Consider the following 12,355-nt stretch of genomic DNA (forward strand, 5'->3'; position numbering starts at 1 on the left):
ACAGTGACACTTAGTTGATCTATTCAAACTCAAATCAGAAAGCACATATTCAGCAATGTGTATCAATTATACCTTTAGCATAAAGAAACCAAAGAATTTTATTAACATCATTACCAAAATCACTTTTCTAGAATTGTTTGAGGTTTAGAAATGTAATTTGTTCCATTAAAATTTAAAAACCAAAACCCTAACTCAGTCTAAATTTACTAAGAAATATTTAAAAAATCAACTTTTTGTGTAAGAGTAAGCATCATCCTGTAAGGACCATCATACGAGGAGGAACTACGTAAACCAGAGACAAAATAAGGTTTATTAGGACTACATGTCCAGAATGACTGACAGTCTTCCCAAATTTGCTGTCAATATCCTACCTGGTAACTCATTTTTCTATCACTAACCACCACTTTTCTCTTCCTGTGGTATACTAAGTAATGAAGCAGATTTACCACAAGAAAATTTCCATATACAAACTATAGAATGCTTTCACAGAACTGAAACTGAAAATACCACCACATTCCCAGTAATTCAGGGGCTTGGAGGGGAGAGGAGAGCATGCTCTTAGTGATTACTTTATAAACAAAATAAATAGCATTACTTCATTTCTTTCAAGTGAAAATCATTTTCATCTCTAATCTAAGGAAACAAACAGAAAATGTTGCTAAATACTAACCTGCCAGGGTACTTGTATGTCGAAATGCTCTGACTTGTGAGTCAGACAATCCTGTAAGAAGTGAGATGACTGTATCCATCATGTACTCATCGTATATGATACTATATTGACACTGCCGTACTAATACACCAATGAATTCACAAAAACTGGATTTGAACTTTTTCCACTGAGGACCAGCCATGGTAAGTGGATAATCTCCACTATCCTAAAACAAAAATTTAAAACAGTAATTTCATTTCAAATGCATGACTTAATAAAATTTTACTTGTTTTTGAAATACCCTAGGCAAAAGCTGGTAAGACTCCTTCATCTCACCCTTTTTCTACTATAAATCCTCAAATTAAGCAGTATACAAAGACAGAGATACATTTGAACATCTCTATTCTTTTTTTTAAGACCAAAGTGGATATTCTGAACTTACCTTAACCACAGAAAATATAGACCAGTTATTCAGAGGTTAAATTAAAAGGCTCTCAGATGAAACGAGCCATTCCAATGAGCAAAGACATATTTATTAAAGTTCTTTAAAACAAAAACAGAACAAAATCTATTCTTTTAAATTTCAATTCAAAGAAATGAGATCATAATCTCAGCCAGCCTAATAGAATGATATATAAATTATAAATAATCAAAAGATTAAAATGAATAAACATAAGTTCAGGACATCAAATAGTCAATAAACATAAACAACCAAGTTATTTTTTTTTTAAGAAAAGGAAATGAAGATAGCATAAGCCTGGGAAAGACAGGACTCAGAAATCTCTCCATACAAAGATGGGGCATCTTCCAATGAAATTACACTAAGATTCTCCATTAAAAACAATCAAGTCCTTAAAAAATAAAAGCAGTGGGCCTCCCTGGTGGTGCAGGGGTTAAAGGATCAGCACTATCAAGCTATTGCCAGCCACTGTGGCATCATGAGTTCCATCCACAGCCAGGGAGCTGACCCACATGGTGCAGCAGACCTCTCCTGTCTCACCGGCTGCTCCTTTCAGTAGATCTGCCTGTGCTGCCCCTCACTCTGTCTCTGGTGAATCCTCTCAACGCCCTCACCTCTAGCCTAGACCCCAGTTCTTATATGCATAAATAAAATAAATCCTTAAAAAAATAAATAAAAGCAGAGACCAATATACAGAATCTCTGATAGTCTCGAACAAGAGTATCCAAATGTCTTAATGTCATTTTATCAGTACAGTTTAGTAAATTTTTTAACAATTAACTTCTCTCATTAGAATACTAATTTTTTAAGTCATGTCATACATAAGTTCAAATTATTCTTATTTAAGAAAAAGGACCTATTCCTCCCTCAAAAGGTTTTTTTCCATATTTTCTGACTGATTCATTTAGTGACTATATTGAAATGTATAATCTTAATGTTATTAGCAACTTGGTTTGTTGGTACTTTCAAATCATATTTCAGGATTCCTATCTCAAATAGTTGTTTCTTTTAATAAGAAGGTTCTCACTAAAACATTTAATATTAGAAAGTTAAAATATCCATAATTACCTCTCAACTACTTGGAGACTGATTAATAGCAACTTAATGATCATCAACGCTGTTTTAACAACTCTTGCCTATCTTTCAGATTTTGAAAATTCTTTCAACAGATTAAGAAAAAAATTATGATCAAATAAGATTCAAATGAGACTAGGCTTACTACTTGAAAATTCACGGTGAAAATTTTTGAAGACTGAAAGTACTGGTACTGGAATACTGATACTGAAGAGAACAAACAAAAGCCCATGCCCTGAAGAAGTTACATATTACAGTAAATCTAAGTATGCTTTTATTGGTTAATTCTTCAAAGATATCACTGTGAGAAAAAGTCAGCTCAGGTCTAATTTACAATTTACTTTTATTACTATCATTATTATTACTCATGAAAAGTGAAGATTTTAAACAGTTACATATTCCTTTGCTTAAACTACCTGGTTCCCAGCATTTGACCAAATCTTCCTTTTCAAACATTCCCATGTTCTTTGGCTCTAAATTTTATTCCTTAAATTTTAATTTTTTGACAATAGCAGTAAGCATTTAATAAGTTTTCACTATACTTTAGACAATGAAAAATGTTAAGAAATTGTTCACATTCCTAAATTCAATCTTCATAAAAAAATCTATGAAATGCTATTATTAATCCAATTTTATATGTCATAAAACTGATGTTAAGGCAACAATCTGCCCAGTATCACATAACCATCATCTGACTGAATCTGATGCCAAAGAACTTATGCAAAACACTAATACTCAGAATTTAAGAATACTTTCCAGAGTAAATCAAGACCAATGTGCATAACCTTATAAAAACATTTAGGGTATTAAGTTACCTCATCAAACTCTTCAGTCATTTTTCGAATTATTTCAGAATTCTGCATATGTCTAAACATTTCTGCTGTAACAACACCTGAAATTTGCAAGTATGAGAAGTTAATACATGGCAGAATGAAAAAAAACAACACTAAAATATCTGCAGTCACACAATAAGGCACACTTTATCACATGATCTTTACCATGATACTCAATGCTATAAATAAAACACAAGAAAATGTCACTCTCAACATGCACAAGAACACAGCCCCACTTCTAACAACAGTCCTTCCTTTACAGTACAATCACCCTTGGTCATTACTACCTGACTTACTTTTACTCATGCCTACAATATGTATACTGCTTAGCTCATTTAATATAAACCAAATGTCATCAAGTATGAGGCAGCATCCTGGATAACATTTGAAACTGTAAGGATGAACCTGAACATAATAAGGGAAAGAGTAATATGAAGAGTTCATTTTAGTCAGGCATCTTTATTAAACACTAAGATATATAAGGAAGTAAGCCTTACTTACTAAGCCTTTAAAAAGGCTTCATCAAAGCTAGAAGGGATTATGCTCAGTGAAATAAGTGAGAAGGAAAAAGAAAAATACCAGATGGTTTCACTTATAGGAGGAATATAGGGGAACCAAATAAGGGATCAGGGGAAAAAATAATAACAACAACAAAAAATTAATAGGCAACTACAAATCAGAGATATTCTGCAGGGGAGGAGGGAGAGGTACCAAAACAGGGGAGGGAAGAGCACAAGGGACTATGGTGATAGTGCACGGGTGAACTGGAGGTGGGAATTCTATGGGAACTACACCTGAGAGGAGAAAGCAAACATTGCACAAAAATGAACTATGATGTAAAATATATATATAAATAAATTATATCAAAAGGAAAAAAAAGAAAAAGTCTTCATCCTCTGAGTTTCAAATAAACATAACTTTCAGTTCCTGCCCATCCAGAAACCTGTAACCTTCTTCACAATTTAAAAGAATAACAAAATAACAACATAAAGAGGAGACAAAATAAACTATTAAAGGTAATACATAATAAATGTCATATTGAATGAGAATGACAATGGCTATTCACAGAAGGGGGGGGGCACGCGAGAGAGGAGGGAATGAATACTAAGTCAGGTGTTCCACAGAGGAAAAAATTGGATAAGGACATTTAGAATTTTAAAGGAGTACAGATAGGAAAAGGGGAAAGAATGTACATTATAAGTAGTAGTAAAAGTTAGCCAGGCAGAGATCAAATGAAAAGATTTCTAGGGAAACGTTATGAATAGGAAAACAATGCAGGAAAATGTACATGTATTTCCACTGAAGGGGGTGTCAGATTACAAAAAAAAAAAAAAACCATGTAAAGACTGGACTTTCAAAACCAAAATTCTGCATCGTTTATTCCTTGCCAGTCTTACCACTGAATGTCTTGGTACAGGAATGAGATTTGTTATAAAAACTGGATATAATAATAAGATTTATTTCAATTGGCCAGAGTTATATATTGTATATGCATGTGTGTGTACATAGATTTTAAAACACCTCATTCTCTTCTCAATCCCAAACTTGAAAAGAACTACCAATACTTGAGCTACTGAGTTCCTTCTCTATGGGCATGCAATTTAAAACCTTTTGCTAAGTTTAAACTACCAGAACAGGAATTAATGTCCATTGGGCCTCCTACATACCAACCGTTTCACATACTTTTTGCCCTGGTAACAGATACGGAAACTAAGGCTAAATCAAAGAGAAGTTAAATAATACATCTGAGGTTATTGAACTACATCATGCTACATACCCCTGAGGTAAGATCAATATCTAATGGCGGTGTGGAAAAGCCCTTACTTACCACAACATTAAAGAACCAAATGATTGTTTTTAAAATATTAGCACATTTGGAAGAAGTAACATTTCCCTGGCTAAAGAAACATTCTCAAGAAACTTTTGAAGGGTTGTCTTTTTATTTCAACCTAGACTCATCGTATCTCTTCAGAATCTTCCTATACTTTATACCCAAGTGTGGGAAACTTGACAAAATACTAGAGAAGGACAAGGAACTTAATCCCTAAAACAATGTCAATGAGATTAAACATTTATATATAAATCTCAAAGCAAATATAATACATTTTGACAAATGTCCCATTTCTAAAGCACCTCTTCTTGAATCTTGTAGACCATTTAACTGCCACAAACCCCAAAATAAGCAGAAAAGAAACTAGCTGTCACAAACTCCATGCATGTAACTCCTGAGGTCGATGTGAAAGCACCATCAGGGTACCATCAGAGTCCACTGCCTTAAAAGTATGAGAAGCATGAAGTGAGACTGCTAAAAATGGGTAAACTGAAAAGAGAGAGCTGACCAGGAAAGAAGGAAACAATACTGGCCACCGTATCACCAACCACAGAAGAGCCTGGAGCCATTCAGTGTAGAGTGAAACGTCCCCCACACCCCACTGTGCATGTTATAAGGCACAACTACAGTGAAATAACTGATGCTAGTAATGACAATCCCAAGTTTATAGGACAAGGTTAAAGTACACTGAGTCTACTTAGAAAAGTTTCTAAAGAGAATATAAAAGGATTCTATTCAAATGATTATTTTTAAAGTACTTAATGACCTTAACTTTGATTATATGGTAAACTCTCCTTTTATGGAAATTTCTTAATTCTAAAATAAATATTATAATTGTGCTTCAATCTACCTTATTTAAGTTTTCAGCACCTTAATTAAAAAAAAAAAAAACTTGCAACCTACTTTGTGACAATGTATATCCAAATGTTGAATGACAAACCTTTTGCTTTATAAACACACTAATGCCAGAAAAGAAATGAATCTGATAAAAGGAAAACGACATGACTATGACCATGTTTTAAAACTGACCAAACCATGCTGTTATAGAGAACACTGGCATCAGCTCAGCTGTTCCACAAACAACCTTTCAAAGAATCTAAAGAGAAAGTACATGGCCCTTGCTTAAATAACAGGCACATGCAAACTTCTACTCCAGAAAGACTGGATACATGCAAAATAAAGGCAATATTAGCACTGAATATTGTCATCAATAGACTCAATAAGAATGTAGTTGTCTATCAGGTATCACATACACAATGTTTAATATGCATACTGCACTGAATATTGTGATCAACTTCGTATAAAATGCATTAGCTTGTATGTGATTTTCCAATTCCAATAGCAGTAGTTTTAAAGAAGTGTTGCAGAATTAAAGGATAGACATAAGCAAACTGCTTCTTGGAATTCTTTTTGAGATTTATTCAAGTCAGTTATTCTTCAGCATCTTAATTTTTCAATATATTATGCAACCTTCCCTCCTGACTTCGATTGCTTATGTTTTTGGTGCCATATTCAGAAAAAAATGTAATTCCCCTGAAAACTCTGTAACACGTATTTGCCTGGATATCTTCTAGAATTTCAAGTATAGGTCAAGTATTAGGGAGACACAGGATAGATGAGAACTTGCCCATGATCTTTACTAACTCATTTACTAATGCAGCTCAGGGTGTATGACTCCCCAACTTACATAATCTTTTCCCCCTTGCCAAAATCTGTGCTAAATATTTTTGTCCCAGAAGATATTTCTGTATTCTGTGTTTTCTCCATCTAACTGTAAAATCCTTTAAAATAAAGTAAAAACATTTTAATTAAGACCCCACCTCCAGAGTTTACCTTTAAGAAGAACTGGCAAATTCACCAATACCTTAACTTACTTACCTACTTACATTTACTTACTTACTGTTATTCATGGCACTTTTTAATTCCCTACACTTTAAAATGCCCTGCCACTTGAACCTGTATCTCTTCATTATCTTCCTTCTCCCTTCTTAATCCATTTCTTTGTTCCTAAAACCAGATGCTGAAAGTGGGAAATGTATCTAATAAAAGTAACATAACAATTATAAATTACCCAAGTGTTTAGTTAACTTTCATGTATGAAAATAGCTTTCTTAACAGAGTTCTTACTTTGTTCTTTGCTCTTTTTAACTCATACCATCTAAAGGTGATAATGTAAGCAATTCAATAGGTTGGCATTATTTTCCATGTAAACTCTTAGTAAATGTTTGGTGGAACAAAAAGAAGAGACCAACTAAGAACACTGCTGCCAAAAGAAATTTATCTTACCTTTACAGCCCGAACACTGAATAAAAAAGTTGATGAGGTCAAGAAGTGCTATATCTCGGTCATGCTTGTATGACTCTATCCAATCATCTACCACCGACTACAGCAGAGGGGGGAAAAAAAACATTAGCTTTACCTAATGTTCTAAAACTAAGTCTGACTGAAGTTATTGAAATTCAATATTAAAAGTGGTAATTACATTACTTTAAGCTATATACATATTTACATACTACTTTTTAAAGTCAAATTTTAACAATAAAAGAAATCAGTAAAATTATCTCTTAATAGTATATATTAAGATGGTCATCGTCTATTTATTTGCAGTAAAAAGAATCTGAAAACTATAGACCACAACTCTATAATTGCTCATTATTTCTTCATGACGTTAAAAATATCCTAGAGGGCCTCTGTGGTGGCCTAGGGGTCTCAGCGCTACCACCACAACTGCCCTCCCGTGGCAAAGTGGCCTGGGAAATCAACAGTTTGATCTGGGCCAGGGAGCTAACCAACATGGTGCAGCAGGCCTCTCCTGTTTTGCCCGCTGCTCCCCTTAGCAGTGTATTACAATGGAGGTGCCTGTTCTGCTCCCCACTCTGTCTCTGGTGAATCCTTTCACCCCCCTGCACCTCTGGCCTACACCCAGTTCTTCTATGCAAAATAAAATAAAAATCTTGCAATAAAGGAATAATTCTCTTTAAAATATCCTAGAAAATACTGTCACATATTTCTTTTTGACAAGAATATGCACTGAGTAACATTTAAATATTAACACTGTAATGGAATGTAATAAAAATACTTTCAAACAAGTAAATGCCTCAATGAGGAGCAAAACAAAAATAACAATTTTTTTTCTACAGTAAGCACTAGTATTATTTATAAGAAAGGCAAACCAGCCCTATCAAAATCCCACTGACGTCTTTGTAAAAATTAAAAAGTGGATCCTAAAATTCATATACTAATGCAAGGGATCAGACTAGACATAGCAATCTTGAAAAATAACAAAGCTGAAGGACAAACACTTCATGATTTCTAAACTTACCACAAAGCAACTGCAGTAAACAAGACAATACAGTTCAGGCATAAGGATATATATGTAATTCGAATGTCCAGTAATTGAGAGTCCAGAAACAAACCCGTACAGTGGATTGTTTGATTTTTGACAAGAATGCCACGATAATTCAATGGAAAAAGAGTAGCCTTTTCAACAAATGTGGGAGTGATTAGATATCTGTATGCAAAAGAATGCAGTTGGATCCTACCTCAAACCACATACAATATGTAACTCAGAACAGATTGAAGACCTAATAGAAAAAACAGTAGAAAATATTCATAACCATACATTAGGCAAAACCTACTTAGATAAAAGACCAAAAGGACAACAGAAGAAAAAATGAATTTTCACTTATTCAAAATTAAAGCTGTGTGTTTCAATGGACTCCATCAAAGAAATGAAAAAGACAACCCACAGAATAGGAGAAAATATTTGCATATCTTATTTTACCTGATAAGCAATTTATGTTCAAATATATAAAGAACGCTTAAGATTCAATAATTTTAAAAAGCAAAATAACCCAATAAAAAAAATAAGCAAAGGATCTAAATATACATACAAATGGCCACTAACATGAAAAGATGCTGAAGATATTGGCTATTAAGGAAATGGAAATCAAAACCACAATAAGATTGTAACAACACACCCATTAGGGTAGCTATAATAAAAAATTCAGACTGGAACTAACGATGGCAAGGATGTAGAGAAATGAGACACTACAATACCACTGGTGAGAACATAAAATGGTGCTGCCACTTTGGAAAAGAATTGGCAGCTCCTCAAAAGGTTCAAGTTACCACATGATCCTGCAATTCAACTCCTAGGTATATATTAAGAGAAATGAAAACCCATGTCCACACAAAATCTTGCACAAGAATAGTCACAATAGCATGGTTCACAAAAAGCCAAAAGTGGAAACAAACCAAAGATGCATAAAAAGATGAATGGATAAACAAATTATGGTATATCCACAAAGTGGAATATTATTTGGCAATAAAACAGAAGTTATAATACATACACAGCATGGATGAACCTTGAAAACATTATGCTAAGTCAAAGAAACCACTCAAAAAGGACCATGAAAGTTATTCCATTTATATGAAATGTCCAAAACAGGCAATTTACAGAAATTAGAGTAGTAGCAGCCTAGACCAAGTGCAGCAGAGGAGAAAGTGACTGCTAATCAGTACAAGGTTTCTCTTTGGGATATTGAAAATATTCTAAAATTAGATTTTGGTAATGGCTATGCAGCTGTGAATAAACTAAAAACCATTCAATTTACACTTTGAAAATGTGAATATTTATGGTTTGTTAAGTTTATCTGAAAATAATAATGATTTTTTTTTAAAAAAATAGGGCAAAACTAAAATACAAAAACAGTACTTTATTCCATTGGCGATAGAAGAGGAAACCACCAAACAGACAAAAACAATTTTTAAAATTTTTTAAAAGAAAATGATAAAAAATAACATAAACACAAAAATCCCAAAGGGAAAAATGTTTTAAAGCTATACCAATAAATCAGAAATATTATCTATGAAATACCTGGCTTGGAAATTGGAGATATTCTAAAATTTATTTCATTTCTAGATTTCAATCCTTTTCTATGTTTTACAACAGCTTTTTGTATGTTAACCAACTCAATGTATGAAAGAAACACATTTAAGATTATTTCCAAATATGATACAGGGAATAAATATCAAAAGAAATTACGGGATTCTGACAGTTTTAAAACAAGCCATTAAATTGTTCGGCAACACTACCCAAGAACTGTGGTCTACCCCATTCCCTAGAACAGAATACAGTACAAGTAATGTTCCCAAGATTAGGCTATAGACAGTCTTCAACTTCTGCACTGGATCCTTGAAGCACTAGAAATTGGACACTCCCTCTTCTCTCAGAACACTGTTAAAACCCAAAAACTATACTGTAACAACCCCAAGTCATGGAAACAAAACTACTTGTAGGTACTACTGGTAAAAAGTGCCAGCTAAGCCCAGCCTTTGAGTCACTCCAGACTCGGCACCAAACATGAGCAAAGAAACCTCTAGATGGGCCTCCCTAGTGGTGCAAGGACTATGAAGGTCTTGGTAGCCACTGCAGCACGAATGCAACCCCGGCCAGGGAGGTGACCCACATGGCACCGTAGACCTTTCCTGTCTTGCCCGCTGCTGCCCTCAGCAGAGTATTTCAGTCTATCTGCCTGTTCTGCTCCGCACTGTGTCTCTATTGAATCCTCTCATCCCCCATCTCACCCCCACCCCACCCCCAACCTCTGGCCCAGCTCTTGTATGCATAGATAAATAAATCTTAAAAAAAAAAAAAGAAAAGAAACCTCCAGAGGATCACATTTCCTCCAAGGTGTTTATGTCACCCTCAAATACTCAAAAGCGGTCTCAGCTAAAGCCCCAACCATCCTGGATGGGAACAGAATCATCCTTACTTATTTCTATCTGAATTCTAGACCCACAGAATCATTAAGCATAACAAAATGGTTCTTTTACATCACTACCTTTGGAGTGATTTCTTATGTGGCAATAGATATCTGAAACAAGAACCATTCTCATCAATAAAGACACAAAATATTTTATGAAATCTTAAAATAAAACTACCATATCACATTAAAGAGTTATTCATGAAGATCAATTAATGCAAGGCTGCTGTAACAAAAGTAATCTATTACACTGAAATATATTTAAAACGTTAAATGATCAAATAGTAAACTAAGAGTTTAGTCGCTAAAATTCCACATCTATTATCTAATAAATCTAGTGGCAGATGCAGTTTTTCCTTTCTTAAAATGTAAGTACTATTTTAAAACCAACAGTTAATCTCATACTTATTCATTCACTCAAATTACTAAAACAGGTATATTCTGGAAATAGAAACAACACATAATGCTCAGTCTTTGATCAAGGAGTTTACAATCTAGAAGAAAATTCAGACATATACACAACTATAATATTCTAAGTGCCATAAGAAACACATTTAAGGGGGGAAGGATATAGAGCCCAAGAATACCCCTCAAAAAGAACAGTGATATCTGATACACTCAATCCTATGTAATATGAAAGGGATAAAAGAAGCCCCATTCTAGGCAAAGAGGAAATACAAAAAGAGGGGCCTAGGTACAGAGTAAATACTGTGGACATTAAATACCAAAGATGCCATAAGGAAAATTGGGCTGGAACTTCTAGATAAGGAAGAACTTTTAGAAGTTTGTTAACAGGACATTTCCTTAATCAAATCTGTTGTTAGAAAGTTAACACAAATGGATGTACACAAAATAAATTGGTGGCAAAGTTTCAGAGACATCAATGGAGAGATACTGTGGACATTCCACTTTTAAGGGGAAAACACAACTACAAACAAAAATAAATGGCATGCAGATATAATCTGAATATATATGACAAACCATAAGCAACACAAAAATAAGGAAAACGTTCCTTCTTTAAACACTGATACCACTAACAAAAAGAATTAAATATAAAGCCAAATCCTCACATTTTGTACTAAAAATGTTTGATGAGCTAAAAAGTTAAACACAAACCCTACAAAGTAGACAAAAATAGAATAGCTTAATTAGCAGTGACTAAGTTGAGATTTCTGATATTAACAAAAATGAAAGACAACAGAAAAAAAACTGCTACCATTAACTACTTAGAACAAGATATAGAGAAAAGGTATCATATAAAAAGAAAAGTAATGAAATGGTATATAATATACCTGAGATAAATTACCCATTTGATTAAATTAACCCGAAGGGGGAACTAGTGACAGGGGAGTGATTTTTTAAATTAAGAAATCACTAAACAAACCATAGCACAGTAACATAACATTACTTATTCTAAATTTTGAGGTATATGCAAAATAATTGTATAAATATTAAACAAGAAACAATGCATACACTAATTACAACTATATAAACGCCAACTTTCATATATAAATGAAGGTGAATTCAAACTTAAGAAAACACATTACTTTTGTACAACTGGTGACAGATCAAACTAAAATGGTGATATTTTACATATAAAAATGGTTTTTATTAGTCCCAATTGATGCTTGAAAAGTTATTCACAAAACCACATTTATTGTGATAAATCCTTATTTATAAACAAGGTTTATTATTAATAACAAAAAGCTTAAAATAGCTAGTTCTTGCTAAACCATTCAC

At 33.5% G+C, this 12,355-nt stretch overlaps 1 protein-coding gene across 8 annotated transcripts in view; it reads right to left on the reverse strand.

Moving 5' to 3' along the window:
- The window catches only part of STAG2 (stromal antigen 2), a 112,371-nt gene that overhangs the window by 50,908 nt on the left and 49,108 nt on the right, over positions 1 to 12,355 (reverse strand). For all 8 annotated transcript variants that reach the window (XM_037511986.2, XM_037511981.2, XM_037511982.2 and 5 more), the window contains 3 exons: positions 7,134 to 7,230; positions 2,999 to 3,075; positions 671 to 875 (listed from right to left, as the gene is read on the reverse strand). In XM_037511986.2, the coding sequence (XP_037367883.1) occupies positions 671 to 875; positions 2,999 to 3,075; positions 7,134 to 7,230 (379 nt within the window). The remainder of the gene's footprint in view (positions 1 to 670; positions 876 to 2,998; positions 3,076 to 7,133; positions 7,231 to 12,355) is intronic.

The sequence above is a fragment of the Talpa occidentalis genome, unplaced genomic scaffold, assembly GCF_014898055.3.
Source record: "Talpa occidentalis isolate TD23 unplaced genomic scaffold, MPIMG_talOcc4v2.1 talOcc4.15, whole genome shotgun sequence".
NCBI classification, from domain to species: domain Eukaryota; kingdom Metazoa; phylum Chordata; class Mammalia; order Eulipotyphla; family Talpidae; genus Talpa; species Talpa occidentalis.